General features: G+C 41.4%; 1 protein-coding gene across 5 annotated transcripts in view; it reads right to left on the bottom strand.

The window, feature by feature from the left end:
- Fam151b (family with sequence similarity 151 member B) overlaps positions 1-19,495 on the bottom strand; it is a 32,325-nt gene continuing 12,830 nt past the window's right edge. For all 5 annotated transcript variants that reach the window (XM_041663563.1, XM_041663561.1, XM_041663562.1 and 2 more), the window contains 3 exons: positions 17,546-17,763; positions 16,732-16,867; positions 1-1,998 (listed from right to left, as the gene is read on the bottom strand). In XM_041663563.1, coding sequence (XP_041519497.1) covers positions 1,839-1,998; positions 16,732-16,867; positions 17,546-17,763 — 514 coding nt within the window. In that variant the 3' untranslated portion in view covers positions 1-1,838. The remainder of the gene's footprint in view (positions 1,999-16,731; positions 16,868-17,545; positions 17,764-19,495) is intronic.

Raw genomic sequence — 19,495 nt, 5'->3', positions numbered from 1 at the left:
AAGATGTAAGAATTAGTTAACAATAAGCCTAAGCTACTAGGCCAACCAGTTTATGATTAATGTAGTAGACCTCTATGTATTTCTTTGGGACCGAACGGCTGCAGGACCAGATGGAACAGAAACCCCTGTCTACATCCTGCTGGTGAAAATGTGTTGTTTCTAACTAGGGCTCAGAATACAACGGCTACCAGCATTCTATCACAATTCTTCTCTGTGAGCATGAGAACTCCCCTGACTTCATGCTTATGGATACAATGGCTGGATCCTAGTCAGAGATACTGTCTTTACTGAAAACTGCAGGAATGTTTCCTTTGCCCCCTACAAGCTGCCAGTCCTTCTAGTATTAGCTGTTCTGGGATGTATGCACTAGTATCTCACTGTGGCCTAAACTGCCTTTCCTGTATGAACAGTAATACTGTCCAGAACCTTTTCTGCAAAACTTGCTTTGGGCATGTGGATATATTATTTCATGGTGTAGCTGTCAATTTTTCCTCATTTTTAATTCAAGCTTTTGACTTTTTACCACTTTATAGGTGTACATGACATAAAATAGCAGTCCTTTGTCAGATATGCCCCAGTGCTGTTTTTTTTTTAAGAATTTAATTTTATTTTATGTGTATAAGTGTTTTGCCTGCATGTGTGTCTGTGCACCACATGAGTGCAGTACTCAAGGAGATCAGCAGGGGGCATTCCATCCTGTAGATCTGGAGTTTCAGATGGTGGTAAGACACCATGTAGGTGTCAAGAACTGAACTTTGAGTCTTGTGGAAAAGCTGTCAATGCCCTTAACTACTGAGCCATCTCAATGGTGTATTTTGATGAGACGCTTGTTCAAATCCATTTATCTGTATTTTCTTTTAGAGTTAGTGCTTCCTGCCTGTCTCAGAAGCCAGGAGGTCTTTACACTCACTGCCAAATGCCTTCTAAGCTCGGCTTTGTGTTTAGGCCAAAGGTGCTCTTCAGTCATGTGTGCCGTGAAGATCTGAGCACAGGTATTTACCCACACAAGTAATCATTCAGAATATACTTTGCAGTAGAATAAATCTCATGATTCTCTCTAAGCACTTTTGTTTCTTAGAACAGCTTAATTTCTTTATATCTAAATCTAAGTGGCAGCTTCTTGAATGTCACTTAGAATATACTATTGTCTTCAGATTATGAGGCCAGACATACAGCTCAGCAGTAAAGGTGCTTGCTGCCAAGCCTAACAACCTGCGTGTCATCTCCAGGACACACAGGTGGAAGAAGAGAACCTGTGCCTAGAGACTTTCCTCTGACTGCTACATATGCATCATGACACACTCACATACACATGCATACAATAAATAAATAAATAAATAAACAAACAAACAAACAAACATAGGAAAACTTTTCAAGAAAATTGTTAAGGGCTAGATAGGAAGTATTTCATTCTGGACAAATATATCGTGCTCCTAATTTCATCAAAAAGTAGTCAATTCAATAATTGAAATTTTTTACAAAATTAATGTCTGGTGATTACAGAGAATTTATAAAAATTGTTTTTGAGATAGGGTATCACAATGTTGTCCAGGCTGGCCTTGAACTCTTGATTTTCCTGCCTCAGTCCCCTAAGTTGTAGGGTTAAAAGCATGTTCTAGCACACCCAGCTTGGACAGTTTTACTGCAGCTGGGAAATCTTTCATACGCACAGCCATATGACATTATAAAGGTGGAGGAAGTACACAATAGACATTTTGATTGGATAAATTTAGCACAAACCAATAATCACTATTAATACAGTAATTAATTTTGACAAAGCAGAGAAGGATATGAAGCCAAAAGAGAAACGGATTTAGAAGAAGTGAATTCTTGTATTCTTAAAGAGGGACTCGGATCCCAATGGCTTGTTTAAATTCATGGTTTTGTGGATCCAAAATATCATAGAAAACTTGGGTTTTATTAAAGTAGTCTCGAATATAAAGTAAATCTTCAGTGGAATAATTGTCATCTTTTCCAGTCCAAACAGTCAGGCTGTACCTGTATTAAAACAGAAGGGTACAGATAAAGCGGAAGATAAGAAATTGGTAAAAATTTCCCCCACGTCTCCGACAGTCGAATCCCCGCCCAGCCTCATTCCTTCAGCAGCAGCAGAGTGGCCGGCAGACCCCCACTGCTCCGCATACATCACGCAGCTTCTGAGTTTCAATCATGAGACTGCTCCGCGGCTTAGAAACCACACAGCCGCGCTGGAAATGAGCCTCGTTCTGTAAGAGGAGCTGATCAAAGACTCTGCTGCTCATCAAAGACTCTGCTTCTCAAACGGAATCACAACTGGATACCTGGGTCTGCTCAGCTGTCTAGTCAGGAAATAGAAAGCCCGATGGGAGAGACTGTGAAGTGATCGAATGTCACCGTCACCCCAACACCAGCCACTAATGATTGCCTTGGAGGTTTGCTTACTGTGTGACAACGCTGTTAACAGAGCAAACAGGTGTCGGGGGAGGGCTCATGGGGAAAAGGCTACTGCCCAGCCGCTGACCTGAGCTCAACCCTGGAGACCCAGCTGGTGGAAGGAGAGGACCAGGTCCTGCAAATTGTCCTCTGACTTCCACATGCACACTGTGAGACACATGTGTCCCCCATCACACATTAAATACATAAATAAAGTGAAAAAAATAACAATAATTTTTTAAAGTAAGAGCTAACGTAAAATTTTACATATGCAAGACATGTGAGAGTTTGGGTATTCTTTGCTCTGTTTTTTTTTTTTTTTTTTTTTTTCTATTGATGTGGCTGCTACGCCAGCCTTGGGACACCATATTCTTTAGTAGCCACATCCCCTCCCCCCATAAACTCATGGGAATCCATAGAGACCTCCAAAGTGCTCCTGCTACTAACGAAGACACAGGTTAGTGAGGAGCACACATTTGTTAGGCTGCCGTCCTGATGAGAAATGAGAGTAAAGAAACAGAACAGCGGGAAACAGCTCAGATTTAGTAGAAGTGATATACGACACACTGAAAAGAATTCTAAACTACAGTATAGGCCACAGAAAGACAACATTAGCTTTTAACTCTCTATATTTTTTCTGAGGTGGAATCTATTAATTTATCTGAGAATCATGGTAATGGACCTTACAAGGAGACACAGATATGATCATTTAGGTTAAGAAAAGAATTTTCCAGGCCACTTCTGCCTCATTAAATAGCTCTACATTTTATTAAAACAGAAATGGGGTAAATAAGACTGTTAAAGGGTATCTCAAATGGATTCATTTAAACCAATTCTCAGGATCCATTTTTAAAAACATTCTTACTATGAAAAACCGTAAGATGGTATATAAATCTCAAATGTAGTTTAAACCAAACATTATGAAGGGAATGTTCGTGTAACCAACACAAAGCAAGACACTGGGTGGGCAGTACCTCAGGGCACCTGTGAGTTCCCGCTCCATCACTCCTGTCCTCAGACCCCTCCTCTACCTGCTCTACTTCAGGACCAGGGTACATCAGGCAGATGCTTTGAGAGAGGAAGAGGAAGAATGCATAGTTACCTTTTCTCATGTTTCCACACAGAAGCCGAGAACTGATAGTGAGACATTAGTGGTTGTGGGTAGGGAGGACTGTGTAGACGGGGAGACATTAGAGACTGTGGGTAGGGAGGACTGTGTAGACGGGGAGACATTAGAGACTGTGGGTAGGGAGGACTGTGTAGACGGGGAGACATTAGAGACTGTGGGTAGGGAGGACTGTATAGATGGGGAGACGTTAGAGACTGTGGGTAGGGAGGACTGTGTAGATGGGGAGACGTTAGAGACTGTGGGTAGGGAGAACTGTGTAGACGGGGAGACGTTAGAGACTGTGGGTAGGGAGGACTGTGTAGACGGGGAGACGTTAGAGACTGTGGGTAGGGAGGACTGTGTAGACGGGGAGACGTTAGAGACTGTGGGTAGGGAGGACTGTGTAGACGGGGAGACGTTAGAGACTGTGGGTAGGGAGGACTGTGTAGACGGGGAGACGTTAGAGACTGTGGGTAGGGAGGACTGTGTAGACGGGGAGACGTTAGAGACTGTGGGTAGGGAGGACTGTGTAGACGGGGAGACGTTAGAGACTGTGGGTAGGGAGGACTGTGTAGACAGGGAGAACTGTGTAGACGGGGAGACGTTAGAGACTGTGGGTAGGGAGGACTGTGTAGACGGGTGGACTTTTCACAGCAACCCTTTGGTTCTATCTAGTTTTTGAACTCATGCATTAATGATTGAGAAATTGAATTTAAAGTCACCCAAGGGAAAACAGAAAGCAGGAGTTAAACACTACACGAGACTGCATGACAGACGGTGCTGGCTCTGTTTAACTTCCTATTTTTCTTATGTAACAAACCTCTTCATTATGTCTACACAGTTACACAAACAAGAGCCACACTTCCTGGACTTCCCTGCTGCTAGGAGCAGGCACAGACTGTGACAGTAGCTGACTACAAAAGAAGACATGTTTCTGTAACACTGCCCAACAGTCCCCAGCCTTACCTGCCCATGGAAACCAAACCTCACCAAAGCAGATGGAGAAGCCTACTATTCACAAAGAAACAACTCACCGAGAAGGGAGAAAATGATTGGAAGTGTCTATGCACTGAATTTAGGACTCCCAGATTTATGTAACAAACTCTAAAGGGCATGCAAGATCAGAGCCACCTTGACCATATTAGTGGGGGGACTTCAGATCAGTGACAGCTGCAGAATATCTCAGCCAACTGGTAGGGAAAAAATACTTCTCAGTGGTAGATAAAATCTCTAAAAATCAATTAAATTTCAATTTAATGAAACTGAAATACTTCCTAATAATGTATCATATTACCTGTACTGAACTAAAACTATAAGTCAGCAGCAAGAGAAACCACAGAACTAAGCCCATATTCAGAGCCCGAATGATGTACTTCTGTTACTTAATTGATTCATTTACTTCTGAGAAAGAAACGCAGGGTTTGTGTGTAATAGTCCAGCACTCTATCAACATCCATAGCCCCTGAAAACACTTTTCAATCAACAGTGAGCCACTGAATAAAGCAGAGAGGGGATTTTTAAAATTACTAGAGTCAAATGAAAAGACAGCACAACTCACTGAACCCTGGGCTGTAGTTAAGGCAGTTCTAACAGAAAGCTGCCTCTAAAACTGCCAGAGAAAAACACAGGGGGTATAGAAACAGGCAAGGACCTTTAAAAAGAGCTCTAATAGCATAGGAAAAAACTCCAAGAACTGACAATGGAATTACATGAAATTAGAAAGTTCCTACCCAGCAAAAGAAACCACCAAAAGCGTGAACTCATAGCCCACAGGATGTGAGGGAGTCTGAGCCACCTGCATTTCAAAGCTAACATTTAAAATACAGAAAGAGCCGGGTGATGGTGGCGCAGGCCTTTAATCCCAGCACTCGGGAGGCAGAGGCAGGCGGATCTCTGTGAGTTCGAGACCAGCCTGGTCTACAAAGCTAGTTCCAGGACAGGCTCCAAAGCCACAGAGAAACCCTGTCTCAAAAAACCAAAAAAAAAAAAAAATACAGAAAGAACCGCAAAAATAAATAAATAAACACCCAAGCCCTAAATCTTCCAATCAATAAATGGGCTAATGAACTCAATAGAGATTTCTCAAAAGAACATAAACAGCCAATACTATTTTTAAAACACTTCAGCATTTTTAGTTACCAAATAAATGCACATAAAAATTTTGAGGTTCCATCTTACCACAGAAAACAAATAACAAATTCTGAAGAGGATGTAATAAAAGATAAGTCATTGGTGGGAATGTAAAACAGCACAGCCACTAAGGAAGCTAGTGTAAAGGCTGCTCACATGACTGAAGATAAAACTCCCATAAGACCTAGATATGACACTCCCGGGCATTCGCCCAAAGGATTCCACGTCCTATCGACAGATACCTGCACATGCATGTTTATTACCACACTATTCACAACAGCAAGAGTGGAACCATCCTAAAGGTCCACTAACAGATGGCTAAAGAAAATGGGGTACATATACACAATGGGATTTCTTATTCAGCCATAAACAAAAATGAAATCATATTAGTAGGAAAAAGGAGTTGAAAATTCAGCCGGGCGATGGTGGCGCACGCCTTTAGTCCCAGCACTCGGGAGGCAGAGGCAGGTGGATCTCTGTGAGTTCGAGACCAGCCTGGTCTACAGAGCTAGTTCCAGGACAGGCTCCAAAGCCACAGAGAAACCCTGTCTCGAAAAAACCAAAAAAAAAAAAAAAAAAAAAAAAAAAGGAGTTGAAAATTATTACAATAAATTATCTCATGGTCAGAAAGATAATTTTCTCTGAATTGAAGCATTCTGTCTCCCAGGACAGCTTCTTAAGACCTAGGAAGTGACCAACAAAAGAATGCACAAAGCACCATAACAAAATAAATCTATAACAATATATGCTAATTTAAACAAATAAAACAGTCAAAGCTTGCATTTCTCGAGCTTGGTTTTGCCTCTGCAGATTATGCTTGCTCCCTCCTGAAGTAAAAAGGTTTAATTTTTGATATTGCAAGAGCACACAGTTGAGAGATTTTAAACTTTCTTAAGAGAAAATTTTGTAGTTTTACAGAAAAATTTTAAAAAACTAGATTTTTTTTTAAAGAACAGCTTTGAAAATCTTTAAATTTATAAGGCTATGGGACATTTTAAGTTCATAAAATGTTTTATATTATTAATATGATAAAAATAAATAAAAGGCTAAAGAGCTAGGGCCACAGCAATGAGTACCAAACATGAAACACAAGAAACTGGGGTATGCCTATCTTATGATGTAGCAAGACAAAGACTTAAAGCAGACCTGCAAAGAGCTCGGAGCAGCAGCGGTTCTCCACAATCAACAAGGTTGCCATCCCTTTGGGGGTCAGAGTACCTTTCACAGGGGTAACCTAGGGATGTCTGCAAGTAGATGTTTGTATTACAATTCATAACAGTGACAAAATTACAGTTATGAAGTAGCAATGAAAGAATTTTATGGCTGGGGAATCCCCACAACATGGGGAACTGTGATGAAGGGTCACATAGCATTAGAAAGGCTGAGAACCACTGGCTTAGAAAACATCTCGCCTTCCCTAAAGTCTGTTCAGGCTGAAGAATGTATGTCTGGTCTTCTCTTGAGGTCACTAAGTCAAACAAGAAACTGTGATATTCTGTAGTGAAGCATTGTGAACGGGGCAGGAAGGTGAAGCTGCCAGTCTCTCTGTGGACTCTATTCATTATTTGAAGTTTCATCTTGACACTAAAAGCTTCAGTTCAGAAATTGTTATTTTTTAAGACCACAAAGATAAAGCTGCAAATCCTAATCTTATAAAAACTACTAACTGGTAAAGATAATTAAGACAAGCAAGTTAATGGTCAGTCACCTCATAAAGTATCAAGCTCTTCAACAACTCAGAACTATACTTGTAGTCGCGCTAGGCACTGACGTAATTAATTATAAAAGCATGAACTTCCTGGAGCTCTTTTTCTCTCCGAGCAGGGCATCTGCATTTCCTTTTGCCCTCTTGCTCTTTTCACTGTACACTTGCAAAAGTGTTGTCAATAATAACCAAACCATAAACTCAACATTAGATAGTCTTGAAATTTCTTCCACTAATAAAATTACTCCTTTATTTTTTAGTTTAGCCTCAAGCAAGTTCTTACAGGGACAAAAGGCAACCAGTCTTTGCTAAAATATCCCAGGAATGGTCTCGGGCCAAGCTGCTGTTAAAGTCCCTGCTCCAGCACTGCAGTCTTGAACCAGGCACCTTCACAGCCGGCCCCGCTCCAGCACTGCAGTCTTGAACCAGGCACCTTCACAGCCGGCCCCGCTCCAGCACTGCTGTCTCTCAGGACCCTGCCAGGCTGGCCCATCAAGCTCTGCTCTCAGCATTCAACCACTTTTCTAGTCCTAAATTCCAGAGTCTTCCATACTCCTTAGGGGAGGGGATGGTCAGGTTCTTCAGAGCAACAGTCCAGTTTGAGTACCTACGCATGAATTAGTTACTTTTATGTTGATAAAATACCATGGCCAACAGTAACTTATGGAAAGTATGTTTATTTTGGCTTACAGTTCCAGAGAGACAAAAGTACATGGTGGGGAGGCATGGCAGCAAGGGACAGGACAGGCATGGCGATAAGAACAGGAAGCTGAGAGTACTATCAATGCCCACCTCCAGAGACATACTTCCAGCAAGGCTGCACCACCTAAACCTCAGCAAACAGCACCACCAATGGAAACCAAGTGTTCTAATACCTGAGCCTATGAGGGACATTCTCTTTCAAACCACCATAACAAGAATGGGATTTTTAATAGAAATCATATTCTGAAGTTGATATGGAACTACGGGAAATTTAAATATCTAAAGACTCTTGAGAAGAAAGAAAAATATTGGAAGTATCACATTTGTAAAGTCAAATTACAAAACCATAGTAATAAAAAACCACATGGTGCTGGCATAAAAAAAGACACATAGAACCATGAAACAGAACAGATCACCTAGAAATAAGTCAACAGATTTACCATCAAATGTTTTTCAACTGTAAACCCACAAAGTAGAAATACAGTCATTATTTGTTTACGTGTCAATAAAGGCTGAAAATATTATTAAAGTCAAACTGGTAAAAAAAAAAACCCACCACTTGGATGGCTAACAGCTGCAGACTAGTTCAGATCAGCAGTGTCAGAAGCTCTGGAAGACCGACAGGATACATTTCAAGCACATGGCAGAGAAAGGGAACAGTCTCCAAAATCTATATTAATATAATAATTCAAAGCTATCTTAACAAATGCAAAGGTGAAAACCAGCAGTGAAGAATCCAACCAGAGCAATAAAAGGAAATCAATATTACAAGGAAGAAAGGGAAGGAATCACTAAGTCATAATCTAGAAAAATAAATCCAACCCAAAAGCTTACTGAAGAATTACCATCTAGTCTAGGAGCAGGGAGATGGGCCTGTGGGTAATACTTTTTGTTTGTTTTGTTTTTTGAGAAGGGTTTGTCTGAGTAATGGCTGTCCTGGAACTACGACCTGAGTAGGGATGCTCAGGGCTCACACAGCAGGGTGTGATGATGGCATGAGCACACATCTGTACCCTCCACGTGGGGTAGGGCTAAAAACTATGGTGGCAGGGCTGGAGAGATGGCTCAGTGGTTAAGAGCATTGCCTGCTCTTCCAAAGGTCCTGAGTTCAATTCCCGGCAACCACATGGTGGCTCACAACCATCTATAATGAGGTCTGGTGCCCTCTTCGGGCCTGCAGACATACACACAGACAGAATATTGTATACATAACAAATAAATAAAAAAATAAATAAATATTTAAAAAACCTATGGTGGCATGTGCTGTGGGATAATGTTCGCTTGCTTATTTATTACTTATTTATTTATTAGGTATGATGTGGGAAGGTCATATGTCAATCTGTTGATTTCATTGGTTAATAAAGAAACTGCCTTGGCCCATTTGATAGGCCAGCCTTTAGGTGGGTGGAGTAGACAGAACAGAATGCTGGGAAGAAGGGAAGTGAGCCAGACACCATGCCTCTCCTCTCCAGGGCAGCTGCAATGAAGCTCCAGCCCAAGATGGACGTACACTAGAATCTTCCTGGTAAGCTTACTGCCTTGTGGTGCTACACAGATTATTAGATATGGGTTAAAGCAAGATATGAGAGTTAGCCAGAAGAGGCTAGATATAATGGGCCAGGCAGTGTTTATATGAATACAGTTTGTGTGTTGTTATTTTGGGTGTAAAGCTAGCTGTGCGGGAGCAGGGCAGGACAAAAAGCAGGCCTGCTCTCCTCCTTCTACATATGTATACAGTATTTTGTCTACATGCCAGAAAAGGGAACCCAATCAAATTATAGATGGTTGTGAGCCACCATATGTTTGCTGGGAATTGAACTCAGGACCCCTGGAAGAGCAGCCAGTGTTCTTAACCTCTGAGCCATCTCTCCAGCCTGGGATAATGTTCTTATACTCTGTAAAGATTTGTAAATTATATTTGTTTTATAAAACAATAATTGGCCAGTAGCCAGGCAGGAAGTATAGGTGGGGTGATCAGACTAGAAGAATTCGTGGAAGAGGAAAGGCTCAGTCTGTAGTTAGCAGCTAGACGCAGAGGAAGCAAGATGAGAATGCCTCAGTAATAAAAGGTACCAAGCCACGTGGCTAAACATAGATAAGAATTATGGGTTAACTAAAGTTGTAAGAACTAGCTAATAATAAGCCCGAGCTAATAGGCCAACAATTTATTAATATAAGCCTTTATGTATTTTGTTGGGACTGAACAGTTGTGGGACCAGGCAGACAGAAACTTATGTCCACAGAAGAGTGATTGAGGAACACACCTGACACCAGTCTCTGGGTTGTGAGTGCATCTGCATGCACATGTATACACATACAAACATATACACATCCATACACCATCCATACAAAATATTCAGTCAAAAATTAATGGAAAAGGTCCATCAAGGAACTCAAGACTTTAAGAAACTAAGACAGTAATAAACTACTTTAGTCAGCTGTATCTAAATAAGTTCAAAAACATGGATTGAACAATTTTCTAAGAAAATATAATTTATGAGACTTGGCTTCTAAGGCCATTAAAAAGAAATAAATCATTTATTAAATCATAAACAGAAAGGTTGTTCAAGTTCAGCTTTCCCCAAAGCCTCCGCTTTAGAAGGTTTCACATGTAGGCCACTGAAATGTCATTTCTGACGTCCTTGAGTACATAAGAAAGTGCAGGTCATTGTATGAAATGCTCAGACCTCAACCTGAGAAGGAAAATCATGCAGATCAACATAGAACCAGAACTGAGAAGCACAAGACAAATACAATAGAGAAATGAGGGGCGGGGCGTGAATAGTCTATTACTAGGCATGTGGGGGGAAAAGAAGATTCTCTTTTTGGCTGACCTGGACAGAACTTGCAATATAGACCAAGCTATGTCTCATAGAGATTCGCCTGCTTTTGCTGGCCGCTGGAATTAAACGTGTGCCCACCACACCCAGCCAAGATTGCTTTCATGGGAACAGAAAAAGCATTTGGGTAAACTGAACACACATAGGAATTTAAATGCTTGTTTATACTGGCATCTTTGCAAGCTCTGAAAAGCTTTCACACTGACAATGCCCATAATCACCAACAATTGGACACTTTTCTAGAATTCTCTATAAGGACATTATGACATCATGGGGAGTGGGGTGGTGTCCTAGAACATACTCATGGATCCTGGCACAAGAGCCATTAGGATCCCTGCCACACACAGAAGGTCCCAGAACCAAAATGTCCTCAGGCATTATCTGCCGGAGAGCCAGGCTTCCCCTGGCTGTGAACCCTTGTTCTGGAAACACTAACCAACAAACCTGAAAAAGGGAAAAGTGGTGAAAGCTATCAAATTTCAAAAGATAAAAATATCATTGTTTAAAAAGATTTTGCTTCAAAGACTCAAAAATCAACTGAAAACCATTTAAAATGATAAAATTATTAGAAGATTTTAGCATAATGTAAGTGTGTAAAAATAAGTGACCTTCATACACATAGCATGTGAACATTACATGTGCATATTATATATAAATATATGCATATCAACCAATTCAGGGTATAAAGAAGTAATTCACAATAGTAACTCAAGTGGCTGAAGTGACACGTGTGTGCTGACGTGTGTCTGCATGAACAAACACAAACACACACGCGTGCACACACATACTTAAAACTTTAAAAAAAACTTTAAAAATAGCAATACATCATAAATACAGTGTAGCCACACAGACCATGAACAATGTGCATCTAACTAGAGATGGGGTTTGTTGTCATCATTTATTAGGTGCTGGCCAGTGCGCTAAGGGCCCCGCATGCTGGCCAGTGCGCTAAGGGCCCCGCATGCTGGCCAGTGCGCTAAGGGCCCCGCATGCTGGCCAGTGCGCTAAGGGCCCCGCATGCTGGCCAGCCCTTCCCACTGACTGCATTCCCAGCCCAACCTTTAGTCTTCTAAGGTAGAATCTTGATCAGATTTGTTTGTGTCAGTCAACTTGGATAAACATCTTAGGGCTTTTGCTTTAATTTAAAATACATAATAAACCCCTGACTTCTTCCTACCTCAAGCAGTGTAAGGCATTAGAACTGTAAGGACAATGGGGTTTATAAAGGTGTTGTTTTTCTACAGAAGAATTAAAAAAAAACTCTTAAGCTTTGTAACAGTTCTATTAGCTGGTACAATGACACACTGCCTGTGTCTAAAGCAGGAATCTCAACCTGTGGTGGCATCTCAGATAGCAGATGTTTATCACAGCAGTAGCGAAATCACAGTGATGAAGTAACAACGAAATTATTTAATGGTAGGGGCCACCATAATATGAGGAATTGCATTAAAAGGTCACAGTAATAGGAAGGTTGAGAACCACTGCTCCAAAGTTTAACTGTACTTATTTTGGATCTAATACAATGACAGTTGCTACATATATCTAAAGTTTAATTAAACTTATTTTGTATTAAACTTTCATTATAACTACTGAAGAAAATATGCCCTTCCATAGCTATTCATTTTTCAAAACAGAAAACTTTAAGGCCTGAGAATACAGTTCATTGGAGAAGTACTTTGCCTGGATTGATGAAATACCCAGTGCTCCCCTTTCATATAAACACATACGTGTGTGTGTGTGTGTGTGTGTGTGTGTGTACATACATATACTTAACCTTAAGTATCTGCTACTACTGTGAGGCTGAGGTATATATTTCAATACCAAATTAAGAGGTAAAGTATTAAAATGCAAACATATTTGTCTTTATACATTAATAAAATGATACTGAAATGAATTCAAAATTGTCTTTTTATTGGTAATGATTAGTGTCTATTCAGCTACTCATCTTCAACTACTTCCTTTGACACGTATTTAGGTGATAAATTGAAGGAGAAGAAAAACTGTATCAGAATAATAAAAAGAGGCTTAACTCCCAATCTTTTAAGCCTCAGGCAACATCATACACAGCACTGGCATTCTGAAAAGGGTTTCCCATACACATGTGTGCATTGCACACACATACACACGCAAAAGTTAAGACAATGTCTTAATAAAAATGTCATAATGAAAACAGCATTTAGTTCATAAATATGAACAAAAATGAAACACAGTGTGATTCATGAGGCATAGCGTCACATCTCTCATGACAACCTAAGGAGTAACGCGGTCCTGACACTTCCCCATCATCTCTAGAGGAGTGTGTCTTTATATGCATATTTACATACAAGTTGAGAGCAATATTTTAAATGTTGGTAATTTATACTGTTTGTGACACTAGAACTCATTGCTTTAAAAAATATTTCTCAAACATTGTCCTTCTTGTGAAAAAAAATGACTCATGGATTAATTAGCTACTAATAATTCACTAACATTGTTATACAAATCCAGAACAAAAGATAAAAATAATCAGTTATCTCTCTATATTTTGTGAGACTGTTTACTAAGGAAAAGAGAGCAAAGTTATAAAAAATTACTGTTAACTTACTGCACAGAACAGTCACTGAAATAGCTTCCTGTCGTCATCTCCCTCCATGTGTAAAACCATAGAAAAATCATTAGGTATAGTCCACCACTTTCAGTTTGAAAGGCCTGACAGCAGATATCTAAAAATGCGCAATTTCTGCCTAACAGAAAACAAACCCTTCTAAAAGCTCCTAGATGTGGTCACAGCCCACAGCCCAGCAATGTCTGCTGGCAGTTGCCTTCTGCATTTTACGAGGCCCATCAGGATAATGTTTGAAAGAATTGTTTCTGATTGAGGGCTCTTAGACTAGCAGGTGCCTCTGTGAGCTGCAAAATTTTCAGGATGAGACATGGCCTTTCAAAATCATCGTGAGCATTCAGTGGAAATGCTGCACCCGGCACACGAGTGGAGTGCGGCCTTTGCCGGGTGCTCCCAGCTGGGCTCTAACCTCAGGGTGCTTACACATGACCACTAAGTACTCTGTATCCATGCAAATGATCTCTTTATCCTGGGGAGGTTTCTCAAAGAGGACTATGCGGAGACATGTTCATACATTAGAGTTCTGTGGAGAATCTAATTTTTATAATTTAATTGAGCACCATAATTTAAATAGTAATCTTTAAAAATTAATATAGTATGCTAGCTGACTTTAGAGTAATTATCCAACACCAATAAAAACAAACTAAACTAGAAGCAGTGTTAATAATAATAAGAGTTAATAAATGACATGCTTGCCCCAAGAGAATGTCTAAAGCACTGCAGACTCCTCATTAGCTCAATACATCTCTCTTCTACTCGTTAGTCAGACTTGGTTCCAGTTGTTTGCAATGAAGACCCCGGTTAGTCTATTGTCTGGTATCATCTAATGTTTCTCTTCCACCATAGTGTTGGCTACCACTGCTCAGACAATTTGAACTTTAAGTCATCTATAAACATTTTATAATTCAGTTTTCTTATGCAAGTGGAATCATAATGCCCAGGTCATTCTGAACTTTAATGTTTTCACTTAACAGAATTATCTTAGAGATTCATTCATGGTAAAACACGAGGCTACAGCAAGGCCTGCAGCAAGCATTTCCTCCTCCATCATGGTAAAACACGAGGCTACAGCAAGGCCTGCAGCAAGCATTTCCTCCTCCATCATGGTAAAACACGAGGCTACAGCAAGGCCTGCAGCAAGCATTTCCTCCTCCATCATGAGGGTCCACCACAGCACACTCAGCCAGTTTCTGGCTGGAGGACAGTCGGCATGTTCCACGCCCTTTATAATTACAAGCAATGCTTTGAAATGTGCTAGTACCTCCTCTGTGTGTGCATAAACGTCTAGGAAGATACGTCCTTATTGATGAAATCCACAGTACATGCCAAATTATTCTTCAAAGAAATCGATCAGATTACATCTGTGATAAATGTATGCCTGATTCCTCTACTCTCTTCGACATGGTAAGCTATCAAATTGAGCCTTTTGCTAGATAGTTGTATTTTTTTTATGTTAGAATTCTTTATGCTCTCTGACTGACATGTATTACAATACCATTTTTTCTAGAGTTCCCTTTTTTATATTTATTTATTATGTATACAATACTCTGTCTGTGTGTATGCCTGCAGGCCAGAAGAAGGCACCAGACCTCATTACAGATGGTTGTGAGCCACCATGTGGTTGCCGGGAATTGAACTGAGGACCTTTGGAAGAGCAGGCAATGCTCTTAACCACTGAGCCATCTCTCCAGCCCCTTTTCTAGAGTTCCTTATTTTTATGTGTTCAAAATTTTATTTCATGGTTTCTGCACTTGGTTCCTTTAACACCATCTGAAACTACACTAAGAAGCTGACCTCGGGGCTGGAGGAGAGATGGCTCAGTGGTAAAGAACGCTTGCTGCTCTTGTAAAGAACCCGAGTTTAGTTCCCAGCACCTACAGGTGACTCACAACCATGTAACTCCAGTTCCAGGGGACCTGATACCCTTTAATGGCTTCTGTGAGCATTAGGCAGGCACACAGTACACACACAGATATACAAGTGAAACACACATACACATAAAATAAAATAAGTAAATCTTTTTTTTAAAGTCATTCTTGTCTATTCTTCATGCGCCATCAATTTAATATTCAAGTGTCAATTCAATGGGGATATATTTGGCAAAAAGACTAAGGAAGACGGTAAACATAGCTTTTTATAGATAGATAACTGGTACTATCCTAGTTATTAGACCATTGCTTTGATGGCTGCATTGCCATCAAATAACCCACAGTAAGTTCTGGGACAGCTTTGGGTTGACTTCTGGGTTTCTACTGACCCAAAAAAGTAGTACCCATGGTGTTCTAATATTTGTACCTTTAGAGTATACTTTAACATTTAATATATGGTACAGTTAATTTAAATTTATTTATTTATTATATTTCTTTAAAACTTTATTTTGAATTATGTATACATATGCATGTCTGTGTGTAAGTTTGTACAGGTGAGTGCAGGTGCCCTTTGGAGGCGGGATCTCACTACAGCTGGGGCCACAGGCAGCTGAGAGTCATCTGACGCAGGGGCTGGGACTGTGCTCAGTCTGCAAGAGCAGCACTGGCTCTTAACCACTGAGCCATCTCTCTGGCCCTCAAAATGTATATTTATATCATTATTATTGTTGTATTATTATTATTGTTTTGTGTGTGCGTGTGTATGTACACACATGAATGTGCTCACGTATAAAGGTCAGAGGACCACACTGTGGAGTCAGTTCCCTTTTTACATTACATGGGTCCCAGGGAATGAAATCAGGTCAACAGGCCTTTGTGGCAAACGTGTACTTGCTGAGCCGTATTGCCAGCCCCAACTAATTGTTTCATTGTATATCAAAAGATTAAAGTTTTGTATGAAAAATATTTATGTAATGGTAATATTCAAAGACAAACTACATCTTTAGCTTATAACTAAAAGATGACAACATTGACCTGGAAGTACTACATGCAGAAACAGTGGAGTAAAGGCTGCTCTTCAGGTCTGCTGAGAAAGGAAACTGTGCTGAGGGCACCAGTTTTCGTTCCTTCTCTTTCTTACACAGTCCTTTAGTACTTATTACGTCATGGTTTTTTCCTTTTAGATAGAGTCTGTGTAGCACAGGCTAGCTTCCAATTCCCTCTGTAGTTGAAAATTACCTTGAATTTCTAATCCTTCTGCTTCCACTGCCCAGGGGCTGGGATTGCAGACAAACATTAGCACACCCTTCTAGCTTTGGTATCTGCACACCCACACCGCAGGCTGGTATGATGATAATTTATACCTGTTTGATTTCTTCAACAGCCACAGCAACTGAGAACAAGACTGCCTGACCAAAGCTGCCCTGACAGGAAACGTGACAGGCTGGGTCAGTCCACGGCATATGTAGGCCATCTCTTTCACCATTGTCCAGCTGTAGCCTGAAGTGAGAAGGAAGGAATGGTAAATTTTGGATTGCAATCTTGGTAGTCAATTAACTAAAAGACCAAATTACCCAGAAAAAGACAACTCTGTCACTAATTTATAGATGAGATCCTAGAAAGTTCACAAAGTCTCACTGACTTCCCAGTAAATTAAAACATAGCAATGCAAGGAAAAGATGGCTTTTATTTATGCTTCAGTGGTGCTGGCTGAAGCCTGGGCTCTTGCCAATCAAGTCCACCACCATTAAGCCGCCCAACAACAGGGAAATGTTCAGGGCCAGAGCTGTGTCCTCAGCCACACTTGCTCTTCTGACACTGAATTTGCTGTACACAGCGTGGGAAAGCGAGTACAGAGGCCGTTACCCATCTGCACGGACCAACGTGGGATTGCTCACAGCGGGTGCAGACACACCTTTGTTCTACTACAGCTTGCAAATACACGCTTCCATGGAGGTGTGTGGACAGACGTCATCGGGGCCTATGAGGGGTAACTGAAGGAAGGGCACACACACATACCCCGCGCCCTCCTCCCGCCCCCACAGGGTCACATCCTTCCTTTAGGCCCTCAGGCTCTGTGGGATGGACTTTTTAGCTCTGTATGAAAGCGTGTGCAGCTTTTACAACTGGAGGATACTTTAACTCAACCAACAGTAAACACCTGATCAGAATTACCACCTTCATTGACTTTCTCAGGATGCCAGCCTGTTGTCCAACCCAAGGAGAAGGTCACATCTGGAAAGGAAGATGTCACGGTGTCTAGAAAGGCTTTGGCATCCACAACTTTGCTGCTTCCGTTTGGCCCAGGAAGAATATCAGCATTGATCCACACGGGACGCTGAAGAAGATGCTTCACATTCTCCAGGATCAGCATGGACGCTCTGACGGCTGCCAGACTGACAGAGAGAGATGGTGACCAGTGAACCACCCTGCTCTGAGAATGTCTAACTGCTCTCAAGTTCAAATACAAATGTAAAATGTCCTATGGGACAAGAGAGGAAGAGTAACCCACACAACTTACCTCAAAATACTTATGCTTCTTTTTCATGAAAGGGACTTATAGATTTTACCACTATATGACTGATACCATTATCTATGACCCAAACGGGGGCTTCACAACTCCTATTCGGGTCACTAAATGTGAAATGATGTAAGAAAAGATAGACATGTTCACTTTCCAGTCACCCCAGGGAATGGCGGGTACAGCTGGGCATGCTCTGAGCATGGTCTACCACATCTCAGTCTCTGGTAAGAGCGACTCTGACACCTGACATCCTGCGGGAGACAAGGGCTCTCCATCACGCACGATTGGGTGAGTCTGGAGACATGAACACATTTCATAAAGCTACTACAAACCCGGTTCTTCTGCGCTCTGAGCACCTTCTGTGGAAAGGAGGGAGGAGGTTTCAGTGCCAAGTCAACGGTGCTTGTCTTCTCCCCTTCCACAGCTGTGCTCACAGACTTCACAGCAGCTCTTGACTTCTTTATCTGTTGGTTTTTGAGACAAGATCTCACTACGTAGTTCTGGCTGGCTGGGAACTCACTCTGTAGACCAGGCTGGCCTCAAACTCAGAGATCGCCTGCCTCTGCTTCCAAGTCCTGGAATTAAAGGTGTGTGCCACCACACCCAGCTTACAAAATGGTAAGATTAGTTTAATTTATCATATTTACTTTACTTTGTGTGTGTATGTCTGTCTTACTGTTCTCAAATCCACACACATACCAATTTAAATGGAAAACCTCACTACTTCTAAAGGTTCTTCCAACCTTAAAGATGACCCCTTCTGAGACTTTAGAACGGCTCACCAGGAGAAAGAGCTCCTGTGCTACTGAGGTGAAGGCTGAGACCCTGCAGATGGAGAGACAGCGCTCTTCCCGAGGACAAGCGTGTCCATCTGCGTTTCCTTCCTGTAACTCCTACTCTTTAAGGAGAGAAATTTTATTAAATCATGTGCTAAAGCCGGAGACGCGTGGCACTCGGCTCCAGTCCCCTGTACCTTTCATAGTCTCCCCACTGTCTTTGAAATGGACACCCTAGATTTTAGTGGATTAATAAGTAAGTCTTAGGCAGGACCTTGTAGGTCCTAATTTAGATGCTTTTATTTATCTGTAGTGCTTCTTGACTTCTATTACATTCATGTCTGTTGAAACCCAGATTCTAAAATCCACAGGGAACCACAGAAGCCCCCAAATCAGCAGGAAATCCAACGAAAAAGACAGCAAAACTAGCTGGGCACGGTGGCGCACACCTTTAATCCCATACTTGGGAGACAGCGGCAGCTGGATCTCTGAGTTCAAGACCAGTTGGCCTACAGAGTGAGTTCCAGGACAGCCAGGGCTACACAGAGAAACCCTGTCCAAGATAACAAAGATAGGTGCACCAGAGGCTGAGGTGGGGGGTGGGGGGGGAATTAAGCGACTATGAAGAAGAGAGTTCAAAGTTAAAGTTCAAGATCTTAACTCCAAAACCAAAAACAACAAGACGCAACAACACTCGGACTCTGAATTGCTTCTGAGGGCTGAGCACGCAGCTCCCAGCCGGTGGCACTATTTCAGAGGCCATGTAAGGCTTTCTTTAGGCTGCTAGAATGACCTCAAGGGGCAGGCCTGGGAGAACTCTCCCTGCAC

This window comes from Microtus oregoni, unplaced genomic scaffold (assembly GCF_018167655.1).
Source record: "Microtus oregoni isolate MIOR12 unplaced genomic scaffold, Mior012 000014F_ref0000157, whole genome shotgun sequence".
Classification (NCBI taxonomy): Eukaryota; Metazoa; Chordata; class Mammalia; order Rodentia; family Cricetidae; genus Microtus; species Microtus oregoni.
Note: the sequence above shows the minus strand (reverse complement) of the source record. Positions and strands in the feature narration are given on the sequence as shown.